We start from the raw sequence: 21,423 nt of genomic DNA, 5'->3' as shown, positions 1-21,423 counted from the left end.
TGTGTGTGTGTGTGAGATTGACAGATTTTTTTCTCTTCACCTCAGTGCTTGAGCTGGGTGTTTCCTGTTTACATATGTGGTTTTCTCTTGTTAAAACTTAAACTCACTGCTTTTACTGTACTTTTACACATATGCACACACACACACACACACACACACACACACACACACACACACACACACACACACACACACACACACACACACNCTTTTACTGTACTTTTACACATACACACACACACACACACACACACACACACACTTCATGATTGATACCACTGTAATGTTTGTATGGTAAACAGGAAGCTACAACCAGCAGAAAGTAAGCTTAGCTTAGCACAGATGCTGGAAACAGGGGGAAACAGCTAGCCTAGGGTTAACAAAGGGAACAACATCTACCTAGCAGCTCTCATCTCTAGAGCTCTCTCATTAACATCATTTCTTGTTGGATTAATTCATAAAAATGTTCATGTAAAAATGTCTAAATTTTTATTTTTGGTGTAATATTGGATCATTTGAACCATGGGAGGGAAAAATCAGTATTTGGTGGAGCTGTTAACAAACTCATAGACATCTGAAATATGACTGCGCTGCTTTTTGTGAGACGTCAAAAGCCAAAAAGGTTAATATGTCTGGTTTAACCTTTAATACTGTGTTGTATTGAAAAAGCTTGTTTATCATCCATTGTTTAAAATCTTCATCAGTAACTAGTAACTAAAGCTGTGAAATAAATGTGGTGGAGCACAACGAACAATATTTCCATCTAAAATGTGGTGGAGTGGAAGTATAAAGTAGCATAAAATGGAAATACTTAGGTGAAGTACAAGTACCTCAAAACTGTACTCAGGTACAGAAAATGAGTAAGTTCCTGTGGTTCAAAGACCAAAAATGCTCCATTGAGAAAATCCTCCATTTCCCATAATCCTGCTTCATGGTGTCTGATTTACTAAAGCTTTGCGTGCGTAAAAACGTGCGCAAACGCGACAGCACGCGCAAACACATGTTGATGCTGATCTACCAACAGGGCGCACCGAGGATTGCGTGCCTGCCAGAACGCGCAAAATATCGGGAGGAGTAGATGCAAATAGAATCATTTTGCGCACGCAATGTGATTTACCAAACCTGAAACTAATTGCGCTTATTATTTTTGCGTCTATATTTAGCACGTTTGAAAGTCAAGTCTTAGGCTACCTGGCACAGCTGTGCGCACAGATGACTGTGGTCATTGTTGCAAGGAGGCGGCGTAGGCACGACAGGCAACGGAGAGAACCATCTTTTCTGTTCGTGTCACTCTTTATGGAGTGGCAGAAGAAAAAATAATCGAGACATATCGGTTATCCGGCGATGCCATTTTGGAGCTTCTCCGTGAAGTAGGAGCTGATTTGGATCCAGTCACATGGAGGAGTCATGCAGTGCCTGCTATGAAACTCAGAAATGTGCTTGTTTGCCTCTTGTACCAGCACCTCCAATTCCGTGGCTTCAAATTTGCTCTTGCGCTTCCGTTGGGTCTGCTCGTTTGCATTCGCCATGGTGAAACCCTTAACTCGCGCAAAGTCCTCATTTAAATAGGGTGGGCTCAATCACTTTTGCACCTGTAGTCAATTGCGCTGTTAATCTAAGTAAATCACCCGCAAGCCCCAAACAGGCAGCGCGCGCAATCTATCCGTGTGCGCACGCAATTTAGCGCTCTTTATTTGGGATCTTAGTAAATCAGGCCCTATGAGTCTGATAAATGCCCACGTCTTTCAGACCCCACTTCAGTTTGTAACACAGGATTTTCATTTCCCTCTCCAAACCCAGGCAGAGATAACCCTGATCACATCAACAGGGGTTATTTTCTCAGACTTGCCTGCTCCTCTAGAGCCACAGGACACATCACTGAACTGTTTTCACAGGCTGAGCAGAACTAACTGTGACGGAAACTGATGTTAATGTGTAAAATCAGCGGAGTTTCCCTTTAACAGAGGAAACTCTTTGGAGAGTGTTCTTGGAAATTTTCCTTGAAAATCAATTTCTGTGCCGAGTTATGTGCATGACAGCAAAGTGCTGTTTTACAACATGACAACACACGACCTGCATGCACACACTTGGATGTGTAGGCGTATGATGACACACATGTGCCACAAACACTTGGTTATCAGTGGTAAAACAAGTGATAAAAGCACGACCAGAAAATCCAGGTGCTTCGTTAAACCCTGCTGATCCACATGGGGCTGATTCATTTGTCTGATCGCTCATGCGTGGGAATACGTCTGGTTATGAGCTTTGCTCCGAGGTGAGTCAATGTGAAAAGCGTCTGCTTTCCAATTATTCTTATTAACAGCCATAATAAAAGCAGGGATCTAATATTCTCAACCTGACCATAAAAGACTTTTTCAGTGTGACCTGGGATTGATTCCTTTGATTGGTTTGAGCTCAGTGAAGAGCTTCTGATTTAAAACATGGGAACTGGGAGCACTGTTCACTTCAGTCCAGCTCAATTCAGCAGACCTTTATCGACAGGACACGGTTTCATTATAAACCCCATTAACAGGGAGCAGCTTTCAAACACTGCTTAGACATGAGGAGTTTTACTCTCGCACGTCACTAATCTAAAAAAAAAAAATTCAATTTATGATCCCAGTATAAAACACAGAGAAGTTGATCTTGAAGAAATGTACGAATTTTCTAAGTGCAACTGAAAGACAGCTGGATTTCTACCAGTAAACACATTTAAATTAGTTGTGTGGAGATTGGGAAGGAGATTTAATAGATTTTACTAACATACTGCCATAGTTTGGAATAAAATTTCATAGATTAAAAAAAAAAAAACACAGTGACAAAATGTCCTATTATTTGTTGTGGATAATCTGAATCACACATTCACAGCCAGTAAAAAAAAAAAAAACTACTCAGGGTGAAGGATTGAGGTTATAAAAATGAAAAAAAAAACTGAAAACAAAAAAACAAATATCAAATCACAACAAATCTCTCATTTTGAATTAAACAAAGTTTAATTTAACAAAAACCTTCGTCTCTTTTGGAAGCAGATGGTTCATTCAAGTGTTTCAAGGAAATTTAGATGAACAAAGGTGAAACTGGATGTAAAAAACTGTTTGCAGCAAAATTCAGTGATTTCACTATTTGTTTTTTTTTAATTACTTTGAATGTTTGTGAGTAAACAGAAGCACTTTTTGATTTTCTCTCTTCTGAGGTGATTTCACCTGCAGATATCACTTTTAATCGTGTTATTCTTACACATCAACATGAGGCTCAGAGGCTCTTTGGGGGTTACTTACTGTATTTCTCATCTTTGCATCTTTGAAGGATCTCGAGGCTCCTCTGGTGAACCGGGTGGTGGAGGAAACTGAAGCTGTCAACGGTTTTCACAACAGCACAGGGAACTGCTGCATCATTCCCTGAAATAATGAGAGAGAGAGAGAGAGAGAGAGAGAGAGAGAGAGAGAGAGAGAGAGAGAGAGAGAGAGAGACTTAATGTTTCCTATGAAGAATCACCATGTTAGATTACAGGAAAAAAAAAAAGTTTTAAATATTAAACATTAAAAAAGGGAAAATAAAGTAGTAGAAAGAGGAGAAGGAAAGCATCAGCTGAGCAGAAACAAGAAGAGAAAGCTGATAAGAATTAAAGAGGGAACAAAGACAAAACCCTCTGAGAGAAGTCACTGGTGACATTTTCAAACACTGCACTGTTACTCCCAGTTTATGAAAATAAACACTGGAGAAGAAGATCAAAACCTTCCTCCTCCTCCTCCTCCTCCTCCTCCTCCTCCTCATCATCATCATCTACAGCAGAAGCACAGCTCCAAGTTAAAACTCCTCACCTCCACAAACACACCCTGTTGTTCTTGGCCCAATTAAACCTTGAATTTGGCTGCATGCAGCACAGCTTTCTCTACAGTTATGAATTACAGCACACAAGTGGGAGTTCAGCGGTGAACTTAGGATTATACTGAAACATTACATGAAGCACAGTTATTGCTGCCTGCTGGGAGATGAAAAACAACTTTTGAGTAATTCCTATTTCTGAGAAAATGCAGGAGGAGAAATGTGTGTTTATTGGGTTCAAACTGTGTTTTTTATCACGTAACAGTCATTACTGCTGCAACTCCTGAATTATTTTCATTATGGATCATTATCATTTTTGATAAATTGACTGTTTAGTCTATAAAATGTCAAAAATAGTGACGAATGCTTCATGCAAATTCCCAGAGCTGAAGGTAACATCCTCACACTGCTTGTTCTGTCCAACCAACACACAGATACTCAAAGATCTTCTACTTACAACGATAGAAATCATAGAAAAGAAACAAATCCTGATTTGAGACGTCATAAAGAAGATGTGTTGAGCTCTTTTTCTTGCTAACTTTTTTATACAATTAATTCATTAACAAAACTGTTGTTGTCGGCCCACTACTTAATTAATGGACTAATTGTTTAAGCAAGAAAATATACTTTATTATGTTTCTGCTGTTTGCTGATTTTTCGCATGAGGCAATGTTGCCTCATTTGGACTCTACAGAAGGAGAGTTTGGTTTAGTGTCAGGTCATTTTTTCAAATCTTGAATATTTCTCTGCAACATCAAATATTCATGAGTAACTAAGCAACAATCACGTGAGATAACACATTATATATCATTTATAAAGAGGTTAATCGAAAACATCTACACCTGCATCCACAAAACAGATTAAAAGTTTTAAAGTTTTAAAACCTTTGAGAAAAATGAAATCAAACTAAGCTTGAGGTATTATCACTATCCAAGCTGCTGTCATCTCATCAATGTGCATCTAAATCTACCAACAAACTTTATGTCTGTTATATACTGATAAATGATCCTAACACTGGAATAAACCAACTCTCATAAATCGTACATTACGATAGAGATTCAAGTGAAAAATTACAACCGGGATAAAATGTATTCATTCTTGAACAAAAACAAAGGCGGACAAACAATGGAGACCTGTGACTGGTCATTAACACAGGTTCACACATTTACAGCTCATTCATGTTTCTGCCTGACTGTAAGTCACTGAACAGAGTCGATCCAGAGATACACAGCAACAGCGAGCAGCGGTGAGAGCACAATATTGGAGCGTCTGTCCAACGGCTGCCAGGTCTGTTGGTAGACTCCTTTTTGAGAAAGAAGTTGCTTATGGAGCCTTAAAAGTCACCAGATCTACCACAACAAATCGCTAAATTGGCGACAGTGAACTGGAGCTAATCTGCTCCATCAGGACTGTGTGGGTGTGGTTTGATCAGATTTGATTGACAGTCACCAAACAACCCACCATGAGTCATAGAAGCATCCGTCCCAACACACACACTTACAGTTTTTACGAGTAGTTAAGTGCCGACTTGTGTGGCGTGTGTCCGGAAACTGCCATTAAGACTCAGAGCATGTGGATGTTTATCAGAGCTCACTGGGACACACTTTGTTAATGTTTACATCCTGCACCTCAAGACTCTATGGAGCCCAGATGTTTGGTTAGTTAAATTTTAACATAATGAAGTGGGATCAGTACAGTAACACACTTATAGTCAGGTGACAGTAAAAAAAAAAAAAGCACACACAAAGAGCTGTGGAATAATCTAATAAATAAAGAAATTAAATCATGTTATGTAGAAGAATGTGGGTTTACTGTAAATAAAACTTCATCTTATTTTGAAAGTCTGCTACAATTTTGAGGAAAGCCCTGATCACTTCAGACCAGTGAGAAAAAAAAATTATTTCTCACGCGAAATAACCACAACTGTTCAAACTTTGGCAGAAATAGTGTGTTCATGTGGGACTCCTAGGCCTTTCCTCACCAGTTTTTTTGTGGGTGTGTCTGCGGCCGGCCTCCCTGAAAGCCACCAGGGCTCTGAAGTAAGCTCGCAGCACGGCCCAGCGAAAAGTCGCCACGGGGTCGATTCCCATCAGGCCGCAGATGAAGGCGTTCTTGCTGCTCTTCAGCAGGGCCACGATGTCGGGACGCATGTGGTCAGTGTTCTTCTCCCTGAAGTCCTGAATGAAGGAAAGACAATAAAGTTTGTATTGTCATAATTAAGCAAAGGTTTGTCTGTTTCTTTATCCACTCAAGTTTAGCTTCAGTTTATGTTTCTATCACAACATCACAAATCGAAAAATCATCCACAACCACAGGGGAAACTTTGTGAAACTCATTAGTTATCTAAACAAACAGAATCATACAGCTCAATTACCATAACAAACACAAGCAAAAGTTATTGTCTTGTGCTGAGCTGTGCTTTTTATTGTTTGTTAAACAGTGGAAAGCCAGTTGGCAGCACAGTTTACAACTATTACAACTATTTATGGGCAAATGTTTCACTGCTGTTGCTCCACAGTCAAAGGAACAGTTTGACATTTTGGGAAATGGGCTTATTCAGTTCGTTTTGCAGCGATATAGATGTGGAGATCAACATCATTCTCATATTGTTTAAAAACAGGGAGAACAGCAGATCAGTTATTTGGGTCATAAAGGGCAAAATAAAGCTGTGAAAACATTCAAAATACACCTTACACTCGAACTGATATTGGCTTTTTTTTAGGTTGGCATGTTTTTAGGTGGCTAAAATATGTTTTTTCTCCTGTCTCCAGCCAGTACTCCAGGCTGCCCCTCCAAACTGGAGCTATCTTCTACAGGTAATACACCGACTGTGGATAAGAAGCTCATACAAGCCCGAGTCAAATAACCTGAACTATCAGTTTAAGTCGCTGACATGGTAAGTGACCCAAATAGAAGTTAAATGCCTGGCTCCTCTCTCACCTCCACAAAGATGACCAACCAGTGGGTGTGAATGTCGGACCACTTGTTTCAGAAAGTTACAGAAACGGTGGGCGGTGGTGGACAGGGGCACACCACTTAACCACAACATTCGTGTTTCCTGTCTGTCTCTAGACTGGCTGGTAGCATCAGGCTAGCAGCTTCTCCCCTTTCCAGCCTTTATGCTATGCCAAGCTAACCATCTGCTGGGTCTAGCTCCATACTGAGCATACAGATAGGAGAGTGACTCTTCATGTAACTCTTGGCAGGAAAACTAATATATACACGTTTCCCAAAATGTCGAAGTATTCCATTAAAGGGGCTATTTGTAAGTTTTTTCTGCCCCAGAATGAGGTTTCTTGCTGGGAGCAGGTGGCAGGGATTGTTGCTTGACAAGAGCTTCGGTCATTATTTAGTTTACAAGACAAGAGCTAATGATACTCCCTCTGAGCAGGACCACGTCTTCAGGGCAGATCGGAGGCTACAGTGAGCCGCTATCGGAAAGCGACAAGGCTAGCTGGTTAGCATGCTAACTTCAGTAGAAGAAAAGAAATGACAGAAAGAAGAGTTAACATTGGCGCTGCTTGGCTTGCGAAGTAAAGACTGGCTGTTAATGCTAACGTTAGCTATGTAGCAAGAACACAACTTAGAAATAGTTTCTTTGATCTCCGTGTTCGGGGCAGGGGAAAGTACATTTTTGTAACAATTTCGAACACCTCTCTTTCCTTTGTTCTTTCACAAACATATAACTGCAGATACCATCACGTCTTCTTCTGCCCCTTTGTCTGCAAGTAATTAAATATTTTTACTGAAGCCACGCCAGGATAACAGAGCCATGAACTATAAACCCATCAACCTATTCTCTCTCCACATGATACTAGTCAGCTACCGAGCCAACGTCAGACACATTTCACGACTGTGCCTCTTGTTACACACTTCACACCAAACAACTCCTTGGCTCTCAGTAGATACGTTTCCACATCCACAATAACCAGCTGTTATGGATTTATATCATACAGTCAAACAACAATATGCTGAGCCCACTCCAGCACATGTGCTTCTGATCAAAACACAGCTGGGAGGTGAACAGAGAATTAGATTTAGCTGGAGAAATAGGTCGACAGAACAACAAGGTAGGTGTGCTGCAGACTTTCAGGGTCCTTCAAGGCTTATGTGAAGAGAGAGAAACTTCAGAACTTCAGTTTTTATCGCACAGAAAGAAAACCTCTTTTTAATTGACATGTTAGCTCACACTTCAAATCCAGATCCAATACTGATTTAGAAAGAGAAAGACACCAGCTTCACTTCTGTTGAAGGAGACGTATTATGCCTTTCAAGGTTCAACCCAGATCCCAAACTGCAGAAAACTTTGTTTGTGATGACTTTTTGACTGCGCCAACACATTGACGTCAATATGAAACACCTGACGTGATGACATATTGGGCTTTAACGCTCAGAAGGTCTGATTTCAATCAAGGGGACTCTTTTGGATAGCAACCACAATATCGCAAAGAAAGATTGTTTTTAGTCGTGAAAGATTTTGTTTCTTTATTCAGTCTCCCAAATGAAGCTTAACTCAGATAACAGTGGATATAATTTGTGCTTGTATGATCTGAAACTTTCTTTGCATTTCACACAGCACTGCTTTGTCCATCGGGCTCAGCAGTGACAAGTGGGGCAGGTCCAAATTTCTTGGGCCACCCTGTAAATTCAGGACTGCAAACAGTTCATACATAAACCCCAATTGTTTGTTGTTGTTGTAGTTAGTTTTATGAAGATTACTAGATTACTGCAAGGAAGGATCATCAATAAGGAGATACTACAAGCAACTCAGCAGTCTTGGAAGACAATAGAGACTTATACTTGGTGCGTGCCTCAATTCAGTTGTTAGATTTGAATGGCATGTTCTCATGTGTCAGAGTAAATATGCCACACAAACCTGCTTGGTGTGAACTTTTGTATCACCATACCAGCCATAAACCAAAGAGTCAGGGTTTCACTTATGTTAACATACATTAAGAAAAGTCTCATTATATTATAGGATGCTTACAAGTGACTGAATAGCTGTTTACAGTATCAGTTACTTCATGTGCAAAGACATTAAACATTTTGTGTTTGTCAGCAGAGGATGTGTCTCACCTTGACCCCGTACTTGACTTTCCCAGCGTAGTGTCTGATGATGAAGGCGGGCTCCATGACAGCAGGGAACTCGATGTAGCTGTTTCCTTCATGCTGACGCTTGAACTTGTCCAGCAAGGTCTGATTGGAGGCCTGGGGGAAACTAGAGAAACAGTGACTTTATCAGGCTCAGGTTCAAAACACAAAACGCAGGGACATCGAAAATTAATTGAATTTATGGAAGGCATACAAAATGTCAAAGTCCACTCAGGGATTTAATTCAGTGTTCCAGCTCCGATTTAAGCCGAGGTACAGCGCCTCTACTCGCACGTTCGTCTTTTGTGTTTTCACCTTTGCTTCATGGATATTTTACCCATCAACCACTGACCTCAGCTTGGCTGGATTAACATTCCTAAAGGGATGTTTCATATCATCTAAACCTCTCCTCCCTACATCTCTGAAACACACTTCTGGCTGAAGTATATCCGCAGGGGTCTTAAAGCTTCATGCTGTTACTGTAGAAATGAACCCTCACACTCGCCCCTTATCCTGCAGTCACCTAATCCACTTCTCCAGAGGCCCTGAAGCTCCGCGAGCTCCACTAACTGTGAATGATGAGATCTCTAAGCGTCTTTCTTTCTTTCTGTGCAATCATTTAGCATGAAGCTCCTTCCTGTGGGAGCATAAACCCCGTGAGAGGTCCTGTCCCCCCTCATTTTTTCTTTAGAGATCCCCCTTTGACCCTAATTCTCCAAAAGTGGTTCTCCTTCTCCACATACACACACATGGATCCAAACATCTACACACCATTTGGTCCATTCCAGGCGTTATTAGATCCAGATGAACCAGCTACACTAAGTGGCAAGTAAGATGACAGCTAACGTAGATAAATATGACTGTGTGTGCACCGCCTGATGTGTTTTTATGCAGAGGGGGGGCCGGAGAGCGCTGGATTTGATTTATGGAGGACAAAGATGCAGAGGCAGCGTGCTGACCTGCAGGAGCCCAGCGTTTCACAATGGAGATGGGAGAGAAAAACCTAGATGTGATCCAGAGATGCTGGCAGAGGAATCAGCATCTTTCTATGTGTTAGTCCTGCTAGAAGTCCCAGCATTGGTATCAATCACGCTAATGAACAAAAGGAGCAGTTTCTCTTCCATTCACCAGTTGGGTGCAAAACATGCTTGTGCAGGGTGATCGAAAGGTCATTTCAACAAAGCGATGAAGTATGTTTTGTTTCCCACAACATTCTGACAAACTGGGGATGTAAATTATGAATAAGACAGAAAAAGGCAGTGGAAAAAAGTCCAGACCACAGCAGCGTAAAAAACATGACTACGCTGCAGACTGCAGGTGTACAGGAAGCAGATTTGAAGATATACTGTACTTCATTATCCCTCAAGTACGGTGGCCCTGAGAGCTCAACGCACTGCAACTTGAGAAAACACATGCAAGTAGACACAAGCACAAATTCAGAAAATATCCTCATCAATATGACAACACATGTGCTGCAAATACTCACAACCCAACGGTGGTGTTTCCTGCAGACACTAAAAAGTGATGAACCTCGCTGGGACGCACTTGTTCAATACATAGTTATTTTTTAGGGCATTTTTTTGCCATTATTCTGATAGCGACAGGAAAGTCAGGGGGGATGAAATACAGCAAAGGTCCATGGGTTGGACTCGAATCCGGGCCACTGCGATTAGGACTACGTCTCCATGGTACGTGCTCAGTTATAACTTTTTTGCGTCCGCAGGAAACACCACTGTTGTGTTGTGAGTATTTGCAGAACGTGTGTCAAACAGATGAAGATGTTTTCTAAAATATTTTCTGCTTGTGTTTTGTCTATTTGCATGTGTTTTCTTAGGTTGTAGGGCCACCGTACTCAAGACATCACACTTACACCTACAAATCAATACTCTGCTCTTCAAATTGGCATGAAACAACCACCAATAATCAATTATATTTAAGTACAGATTTGATTTTTCCAATAAAACACCATTTCCACACGTTTGGTGCTATTTGTTTAGATATCATTTGAAATAGTGGATATTTTGTTTCATAGTGGAGCTAAAGCAGATGTCAGGAAGCCACCAAAAACATCTCATGTTAACCCAGCCATTAGTTCAGACCTCCAATAAATCAAATTGGTGCATTTGATATGAACAAACAAGCACAAATAGTCAGGTGTATCTTGGTCAGGGCATCCTGAAACATGTTATAGTGAAGCCTGAAACACAGAGCACCTACACGTTGGACTATGTTTTAGGAAAAACATGCAGTGGTGCTAATTCACCCGGCAAAGGCCAAAGTGTTCGATGAGTGAGACGACTGTTTCAACCGCCGTCTGGTGCCTATATTAATAACAGAAAGAGATCAGGATCTGTCTGATGTCAGGCACAAATCAAACCTGTGTTTTCAGTTGGGAACAAACAGCCTAGTCATTCACAACCAGGTGCGCAATCAAGTTTACAGTTCCTATTGACCATCTGTAATCCTATCATCAGTGGCTGTGGCAAACCACGACACTGATGTCATTTTTCCAAAATCCACTTACACTGATCTCTGAATAAATCTGGAAAAATGTTTAACAAAAGTAAATAAAGTGTAATTAACAAAATGTTAAGATGGTTTTACCCTTTACTACATCCCTAAGTGCAACCGTATGCCACCATATCAAAATATCCTCTATCTTAAAGTTAACCAGGTCACTGCTGTTTCCATGAGCGCACAAATGTGTGGTTATATCATCTTAACCAGAAACGCCCAACTCTCTTTCTAAGTTACTGTATCTGCTGCATCTTAAAGCATCAGTGTTATTTCAGCAGGTGGCGTACTTGCACTCCTCATCCAGCAGGTGGAACAGAGCTGTGGGCTTCTTGCTGATGAGGTTGATGCAGCCGCTGTTGTCGATGTAGTCGATGTTGTGCCAGGTGATGCCCTCTGCCCTGTACTCCTCCTGCAGGGGGAAACACAAGAGGAAGGAGTAAATACACGAAGCGCAAATGAATTAGACGTCCGGCTAAAGCTGTGACGGAGGAGAAACCACTGTGTTGACCCTATTGACTATTTTCAACCTTTACCTGAATGTGACTGACTCAACACTTTTCACATGCGCATACACATCTACTGTTTGACACTGAGCGGTGACACAGGAACAGGGCAGGGGTGCGGTGCCTTGCTCAAGAGGAAGGAGATATACAGATAGAGTGGATAGATTCAAGTCTACAACTTTAAAGTGAGAAACCTGCTGTCAACATGACTAAGAGGGACAGAATTGATTCTACTTTTTTTTTTCTTAAGTTATTTTTTGGCCATTTCAATGCCTTTATTCGACATGACCAGAGGAGACAGAAAGGAAATTCAGAGCCATAACCATTCGGCTATCAGGTCGCCCTGCATTTACTATACTTGAATAATTGTGAATTCTCTTCAAGGCATCAGACTAAAAAGCCCAGGCAACATTTTCCCAGAACTAAAAACCTGCATCCCTGCTCTGAAAACACCGGGCTGTTTGTTGGTTGCCAGTAAAACCAGAGTCAGTTGGTAACGTCTATATGCCCCCGGGGGCCAATGATGACAATGAGGTATATGACCCATGTCCTCTTAAATACCCCTATGGGAGAAACTAGTTAGAAACCCCAGTTACCATACCCCTGCCAACTGGGATGGAAAGTTTGTAAAAAAAAAAAAAAAAAAAAAAAAGTGGAAAGGGTGGGACACGGTGAGCGTTCTCCTCTCACTGGAAAGCTACTGTTGAGGCACATTTGAGCAAGGTATGCAGGCAGCTCCTGCTCCAGTAGCTTTGCAGGTCCCAGTGTGTCGTAACTGCTGCAACAGAGCACGCACACTCAGCAAACCTTCCTCTGAATAAATACAACTCTGCTTCTTCAGGGTCAGCGCCAGCAATTAACTGAACCTGGCTGAACAAAAACATAAGAGAAGGAGGTGGGAGGGGGTTTGTATCAGGTAAATCAATAACAAAAATGATTAAAGCGTTTATGACAATCCCTAGATGCTGCAATGTTCCTGACATCCCCCAATAAGATAGTACTAATTGTGCTATTCTTAGAGCCTTGCCAGTAGTTAGATGAAAAGCACTGGGGTCATTGGAAACAAATGGATTTATCCCTCTTGGAAGCTTCAGTATGCTGAGAAAATGTTATGGCAATCTGCCTTTTATGTGGAACGCTGACAAAATACTCCTCTGAGGAACATGAATGTGCTCAGTGCATTTTCATGGCCTTTTACGCAGATATGTCTTTGATACTAATGGGAATTTTGTGCTGTTGGTCGCTGGAGCAAAGAGGTTACAAAAAACTATCAGAATAACCCTGTGGGGATCACGGCTGTCTGCAGAAGATTTCATGGATATCCAGCCAGAATTCATTTTTTCCAATATAACAAATCATGGACTAAACTGTCTCTGAAGGTAAATGTTGAGCTGATATTGGTGCAAGTCAAGAGAAAAGCAAACTTTATTCAGATGCTACTTTGCAAAATAGAAGTAACAAAGAGCTTCAAGGGGGAAAGAAGTCGGAGAAAGGAGACGGACAGAGAAGAGGAGAAAGAGAAGACAATAGTGTGTAAACCACAAAAAAAATGAAGTTATAAACAAAGAAAACAAATGGGTTTCGAAATGCTTTTTAAGGATGTGCACTTTGGCTTCTCTAAAACCTTGTAGAGGGCTCCTCCAAATTCAAGAAAAGTAAGTAAGTAGTTTATTTATATAGCACCTTTTACAGATAAAAAAAGTGACAAAATGCTTTACAGTATAAACAAAAGTTCAAGATGAAAATATAGGATAATAAAAATCTAAACAATTCATAAAAAGCAATAAAATAAAATGGAGGAAGTATTCAGACAGACCAACCAAAAGCCTGTCTGAATAAAAATGTTTCAGCTGCTTCAAGAAGACATCACAGGAGTCAATGGATCGAGATCGAGAGGGGGAGAGCAGTCTATAGTCTGGGTGCCACGGCTTCAAAAGTGAAGCCACCTTGGATTGTATAACAGGTTTGAGGGACAGCCAGTAATTTTTTTTCAATAGGTCAACAATATATTGTTGTGCTTGACCATGCAAGATTCTTAAAGTGAGCGCCAGTATTTTAAATGGATATGGAATTTGATTGGGAGCCAGTGGAGGGAAGATAAAACTGTCGTCATGTGTGATCTCTTACTTCTAACTCTTATCTCTGGTTAGAAGCTGTGTAGCTGCATTTTGGAAAGTTTGGAGACGGTTCAAAGAAGTTTGATTCAGACTTGTTAAAAGAGTGTTACGATAATCTAAACGCAAAAGAATCAAAAGCTTGGATAATCATCTCCATCTAAACCACAAAAGCTCAGGAGGAGTCAACAAATCACTAGGAATCATCCTCTGGGAACCATGAAACTTCATGGCCGACTACATCGCCATCCTTCAAGATGTCAGTGCGCCTCAGACAAACTTCTTGTCATTGTCTTGCTATTGCCAGAGTCTGCCCTCCAGACCTTTCTCATATCAGAACAGTGGGAAATGCACCTGACAATTTCTGCAGCTTTTCAAAACAAACAATCTGACAAGAGCTCCCCTGCCACGCTGAGGTTGGCCAGGTATGGAGAGGTGAGAAAAACAAGATGACACTTCTTACAAATGAAAGTGTACCCCAGGATTCAGGCAGTCACAAAACAACTGTAATGATGTGTACCAACTCTAAAATAAACCCAGCAGTAGATACAACTCTGTGTGTGTGTGTGTGTGCGCGCGAGTGTATTGTTTATGTGTGCATGAAATAGTTTTATTGTTATGTTGTTATTATGTACAAACCAACTATTTACCAACTATCCAACTATTTGTAGGTGTTGCAACATCTCTACATTTGCATGCTGGTGCCCTTTTGCATGTATCTTTGAGAGTGTGCATGTGTTTTTTGAACTGGCATTATGGTAATTAAGGAAAACATGCAAAACTTTTTCACAATCAGTTGGAACACATGCTACACAATTACTACAATGAGACAGCGGTGAAGTATTCAAAACAGCGCCGGAGCATACTCGAACATATGCGGCACGTCTGCCCTCCCCTCCTTTTTTTAGGCTGCTGAATAACTGTCAAGGCATCCAGAACATGTGGCATGTTTGGTTTCATTCAGAGGTTGAACCGGATCAAGCAAAACGAAAACAGAGCCGTTGAGAAAAAAAAAAAAAAAAAAGGTTTGCATGTGTCCGCTTTTGTTTAAGTCTCATCAAGCCGAGCGCTGACCGACGACTGACTCAGGTCATCTGGCCGACTTTGTTGTGTCTGTGCGAGGGTTTGTGAACATGGGTGTTGACTCAGAGACAGAGCCAATTAGATGCAGACACACAGATGAAGAGATAAGCGCGCAAACTCATCAGCCATTTTATTGCATACACATATTTACAAACAGACTACAAAGCGGTGACTCAGTATGTGAAGCATGCACAGATGCTGGTTCAGTTACAGTTTGAGGAAACAGCAGAACGGCTGAGAGACTTTGAGTTTCATCATTAAGTGTCAGACATGCTGGGTCCAGCAGCTAAGAAACAGCTGCTTTAGGAGATTTTTTTTTTTTTTTGTCTTGCTAGCTGCAACCATCGGAACTAGAGCTGAAACAATTAGATATCGTTCACTGAGTAAGACAAGTAAGACAACAACAGCAGAGTTTGTATAACTCGGAGCATTTCAAAGTCTGAGTTGCCTGTAAAAGGGAACAGCCGATAGCAGCGGCAGCAGCAGATCCGGCGGCCTGGCGTCACTCCTGTCACCCAAGACCACAAAAACGAAGACAGAGTCAAAGCTAAACTGAGAAACTGGAAGACTGAGTAAAAAGGTGGGCGGAGCTTGGGTTATGACTGAGAGTGGTGACTGCTTTGTTGTGACATCACAAAGTTCCAGAACTCCTGACGGCTGGTTTTAAGGCTCAGTTTCTGAATACAGGCTGTGTGCATTTCTCTGTGGACTGAGGCTTTGATACTTTCACTGTATTAATATAGAACCTAGACCTGCTTTAAAATCAAACAACACATGGACATCTACCTTTATTCCATATGGGATCTTTAACACACAGTTTTCAGAGAAATAGTCACTATAAAGTTGGAGTTTAGGCAAAAATCTTGCGGCTTTAGCAAATAAATCCAAACCTATCTGCATCGTACATCTTTTTGTAATTTGGGTGAATTGACCCTTTAAAGTGTGTACTAAGAAGACAGATGGAGAGACATCACAGATATTGGGGGATAAAACAGACAGACACAGATGTAATAAGCCAAGACTTAAACCAATCTGTGAGCAATAAAAGCCCTAAAACTTCCTGCTGCTGTGAGGAAAGCAAGGGAGTTCTGTTGCGGTCGGTCAGGATTTGTGGCCATCCCTCTGTCCATTAGTCAAATCTGTATCTGTTCTCTGCTGCGTAACGCAGTGCAGCATTTGACTGGCCTGAATTGTGTTTGGCACGACGCCCCGGTGTCGAGGTGAGGGAGGTTGTGTGCGTTTGTGTGTAATTCTCAATCTCTCCTCCTATCTCTGTATTCCTTCTTTCTTTCTATTCCTCTCTCCCCGAGCGCTTGTCTCTCTTGTTATGACAGAGGAGTGTTTTTATTGAGCAGACGGGAGGAGCTGCGGTGCAACCATGGGAGCTGGAGCAAGTTCTGGTGGTTTTAAAAGCACAGAGAGAAGGAGATGTAGAAACTGACGAAGACACAGATGACATGCACGCTGTGTTGTCATTCAACATGCTCTGTTAGTGGGTTTTGCTTTTAGCGGTCGAGTGAAACTGGGACTCGATCGACCAGCATGACTCACAAATATGACGTCAAGGAGTGAGCTGGCCTGTATGATTTGGAATAAGGGCGGAGAACCTGGAAAATCTGTATCAAAATGTCAACTTTGCTTTTCCAATGTATGAATAATTAACTTCTGCTTTATTAGTGTGACCATTCAAAGTCCTGCAGTTCCTCTTGAGGAAGGAGGAACGCGATTTAGGGATTACCCTGGTACCTTTCTGCTGGACTCTTACAATAAACTCAATAACAGGAGTCGTCCACTTCTGTCAGGTGAAGGAAAACCTGGCCACATGTTTTCATTTCTATACTCAGTCAGTATGATATCTCACGAGTTAAACGTGATACAGTGTTTGCCTAAGGCGGTGGCTGTCGTGTGTTTTCTCACTTAGCTGCTCTTATGCTGCTCTGAAGGTAAACACACACTGCTGATAAGACCAACTGTTAAAGACTGGAGGAAGAAGAAGAAGAGGAAGAGGAAAACCCCCCTGATGGAAAGCCTAAATCACCTTTCAAAGTCAGGATGACAGACTAATGAAGAGCAGTGGTACACACTTTTTCCACTAAACATTTTACAGTTACAGAGTCCTGGAGACCTTCATTACATGTTTTCATTTTTGAACTGATGACACGTTTCGGCGGTCTCCTACAGAAAACATTGCATTACTTCTTTCTGTGGCCTCAGATATCTCAGCTTTCCACTGCAGGATTTCTCATCACTAAGCCAACAAGGTCAAGAGCTTGACCTCGAGTTTTGTAAACCGCTAATTTCAAGGTCAAGGATGAACCATAAGCTAAAACCTACAGCGTCATGATTATCTGGTAATCTCATGCAAGCTGGGAAAGTCTCTGTATCTTCATCAGGTAACTGGACGCTGGCTGATCTGAGGTCAGCAGTTAAAGACTCAATACAATACAGCAGTCAAGGTGTGGAGAGCTTTCTCTCCTAATGACGTCAAAGTGAGGGCAGAAGGGGGCCCGCAGCGTGAACTGCACAGCTTTATTCAAACAAACACAAATCAGTAGAGATTTGGCAACCCTCGATTAGGAAGCTATACCAGCCGGCCTCAGAGGGGCCCCGCAGCTCGGGTCCACCTCAACTGTTGTCCTGTCAAATAAACTCAGGGACGGCAGAGAGCCAAAGGTTTGGAGGACCCCCGTGATTAAAGGATAATAAACGTGAACTCTGCTGAAACAATACTGGGCCGGTACTGTGAGGGCGAGCGTCTCAGCAGCACTTTGACACTTATTAGTTGAACATAACACAGGAACAAACCTTCAAGTGGAAGGTTCAATCAAAACAGAGATATGGAGCACCTGCCGTCACAGGACGACTAAAATAAAACTATTAATGATACTTTGAAAAGAACAGCAGGCAACTGTTGACAAAACACTTGATGATTTAATAGAGCTTTTATTTTATTTTTCCTTTTTTTCCTCCGTTTTTTTTTTTCAAAATCAACTTAAGAGTACATTACAGCAGTTAATAAAGAAAACACTGAGACAGAGGTCAGCTCTGTTTCATGTGTAATCACTGTCAGTCAATATAGATGAGACAGCAAACATGTATATCATTGAAAAAAAGTTTATTATCTTTCAATTTAAACCCTTATTACTCATTCATTTGTTACTGGAAACTTCTTGTTTATGCTGAATTGTTTGTTTATGGATACATTTCACATGTTGCATGTGTAGCTCACCTGCTGTACTCATTTAGAAGCATTTAGCATTTAGAAATAACTGGACGTGTATCATCTGATCACTCTCTATTTGTCCAATAATTAGTAACAAATCATGTGGTTCTTTCCAGGAAATGTCTTAGGAGATTATTTTAAAGTAAATTGGACCCATAAAGCGTTACCGAAAGAAAAATCAACAAGACAAAAATGACACCCTGTTGGATACCTTGTATATGTTGATGACAATGTAAATAAAGTGGTTTTCTAACCCACGATGAGGATATCAGCTGAAACATGGGTGTTTGATTCAGGTTAAAGCTGTTTGAATAAAGTTATTGATAACAGTAGTAGTGTGGTTACTCCTCCTATAAACACAGTGGAACAGTCTCTGAACACATTAAAATAAGAGTATGCGAGGCGACTTCCACAAAACCAACATCTGTCCATCTACAAATATACTTCTCTTTGGATTCTACCTAGATGGTAAGAAACTTTAGAAATAAATATGTGCACTTACTCTTACTTATTTGGTGATGACAAATGCAATGATAGTGAGGAATAGTTATTGCTAACTGTAGTTATTGCTAACTGTAAAATGCATCCTGCCTTTACTTGGTCACATAATATGTAATACATGCAATTTTTCTATATGCTTTTTCCATTGTTAGGTTGCTACCTCTTTCTTTCTGTTGATCAATGAGCACTGTCCATGACAAGCCAAAACTGCTTTTATGCTGTTTTATACTTGAATTGTTTTTCTCCTTCATCTACTTTTCAACAAATTGTATTATGGAGTATACGGTTGTTTTATGTTTGTTTTAGTATATGCTTTTTATGGCTATTTACCTCCTATGTTTGCTGATGAGGATGGAAGGATGTTAAATGACATGTTAAATGAATTAAAACGTGGCCCTTGCTAAAAGGAAATAAATAAATAAGCACCCAGAACGGCATAGAAAAAATAATTTTCTGTCTCTGGGACTGATTTTCAGTATGAATACTAACTTACATTAGTTGATCTGTATATATTTTGATTTGAAGTATTTTTCGTTGTCTGTTTGATGGCAGTTTATTTTAACTTTGTCCTGGTATGACCATCAGCTTCAGCAGTGGAAAATCTAGATTTAAACTTAAAGGCCCAGAGTGCTTAACTGTCAATTTTTCATTTACAGTAACACAACCTGTTTTCTGGCACATGTTACATCCTGCTCTGTGTGTGTTTGTGTGTGTGTGTGTGTGTGTGTGTAGGGCCTGAGGGTTAACTGTCAGAAACAGATAACAGAACCATTAGCGCGGGCCGATTGGTCTGTGATCTCCATCGAGGGTGAAGGGACGCTATTGCACTGGTTTACTGAAACACTGCTCTTTTTTTCCTCACTCTGTTCCTCTCCTTGTTTAGCCTTCAGCGATGGGCCCGCCTGCTAAGTTGCCACGACCTATCGCGGTTCAGTAAGGAGCAGACGAGAGCCGACAGCTACTGTGACACAGTCCGACTGATTGAGACTCATTATCTCCCCCCAAATGTCTCCCTCTCTCTTTTCTTTCCCTCTCAGTGCTCCCTTGCTTGTTCTATGGATATGATGTGAAAAAAATAAAACACACACAGACAGAATATTAAGTGGTTTGGCAGTTGATATCTGAATAAATGAGTATAATGAATACATAATATAGCTGGTCAGGGGTTAGTGGTTCAGTAATGGTCTTTCCGAGTGGAAGAGAGAGGGGATAGGGAGGGTGGTTATGATGCTGGAGCTGACGTCCGTCTGATCAGCACAGCTCTGATTGAGGAATGATGATGAAATAAAATGAAAAAAAGAGGCATCCAGAGAAAAGACAAAACATAAACAAACCAAGCCTGGTCAGAAAAACATGTACAATAACCTAAAGAAAGCTCTTTGCCAAACTAAATGTATTGACCTTGTTAGTGGCACTTAGCTGTCAGAAAACATCCAGCTCTGTTTGACTCCTGCACTCTAACCCAGCCTGTCAGCTTGTTCTGGTCATTCAGCACTTTCCCCTGACCTTTTACTTTAATGGATTTGCATGCTAACTTAACCTAGCTCCATAATTACAGCTGCTTGCACTGTAATGTCGGGGGGGGGGGCTATCCAGCACAAAGCACTTAGACAAGGGAATTTTCAACTTGCAAAGACTGGTTGCTTGCAGACGCTAAAGGTCTGACAATGTTAGTTTGGTGCTACTGAGCTTAAGAAGAAAGGCTGTGTGTGTTGTGAGGTGTTTTTCCTCTACATGGTGTGTGGAGTTTACAGCCAAGCGCTGATATTTAACCCTTAATAACTAAGCTACGTAATTCCTGCAATACACTGAACATTGTAGACTTATTGTATATGACAGATGGAAATATAAGGATGTTGGATACGAGGCTAGATATCGAATTTACTTTGACAGTAAAAGCAAAAAGACAGCCTTCTTCATTCTCATAAGCACTCGGTAGCTTTTCTGCAGATAGCACACCAAGGCTAAGAAATGTTTTTAAGAAGCCAAGCAAGTCAGTTTGTTTAAATACCACATCAGAGTGTGCTTCAGGTACTTGGGAAGTATAACAGTAATGTAATATAAAACCTTTTGAGGCTATATTTCCAGAAATAACATTTGAATGAAATGATGTCTGGTCGTCAGAAGGGGATGAAGGGAAGAAGCCTGGATACTTCAGCGCACACGAGGTAACGTGTAGACAAATATCAACAAGCATATTTAATCTTCGAATGCCCTGTTTGGAGTAATATGTTTACTCTTTTAATTATAGCTATGTTGCGATACCTTTGATTTATCAATCTAATTTTAGCTGAGTTGGCAGTGAATCCAGTTTTCTTCTTACTTTACTTCCAAAACTTTAAAGGCCACGTCTTTAGCCTTTATTAGAAACGTGTTAAGCTCAGCGAGCATAGCAAAGCATAGCAAGGACAAGAAAATGCTTATAGAAGCAACAACACACATCGGATTGAATAACCAGGATGTGTGAAAAACAACTTGGAAAACAGGCAGCATTACGAAAGCAGCTCCTCTCTTACAGTGGTAAACCCTATTGTACTACATTCAGAGCTTTCTACTGAAGAGGAAG

The 21,423-nt window shown here is 41.0% G+C and overlaps 1 protein-coding gene across 1 annotated transcript in view; it reads right to left on the bottom strand.

Annotated features, from left to right (window-relative positions):
• The window catches only part of LOC111229784 (unconventional myosin-IXa-like), a 127,647-nt gene that overhangs the window by 30,660 nt on the left and 75,564 nt on the right, over positions 1 to 21,423 (bottom strand). Inside the window, exons 12-15 of the mRNA XM_022756254.1 lie at positions 11,721 to 11,842; positions 8,902 to 9,043; positions 5,807 to 6,002; positions 3,279 to 3,398 (exon numbers count right to left, since the gene is read on the bottom strand). Of these exons, the coding sequence (XP_022611975.1) occupies positions 3,279 to 3,398; positions 5,807 to 6,002; positions 8,902 to 9,043; positions 11,721 to 11,842 (580 nt within the window). The remainder of the gene's footprint in view (positions 1 to 3,278; positions 3,399 to 5,806; positions 6,003 to 8,901; positions 9,044 to 11,720; positions 11,843 to 21,423) is intronic.

This window comes from Seriola dumerili, unplaced genomic scaffold (assembly GCF_002260705.1).
Source record: "Seriola dumerili isolate Sdu_G_001 unplaced genomic scaffold, Sdu_1.0 BDQW01000242.1, whole genome shotgun sequence".
NCBI lineage: Eukaryota > Metazoa > Chordata > Actinopteri > Carangiformes > Carangidae > Seriola > Seriola dumerili.
The sequence above is the reverse complement of the archived record's forward strand: the minus strand, read 5'-3'. Positions and strand labels throughout refer to the sequence as shown.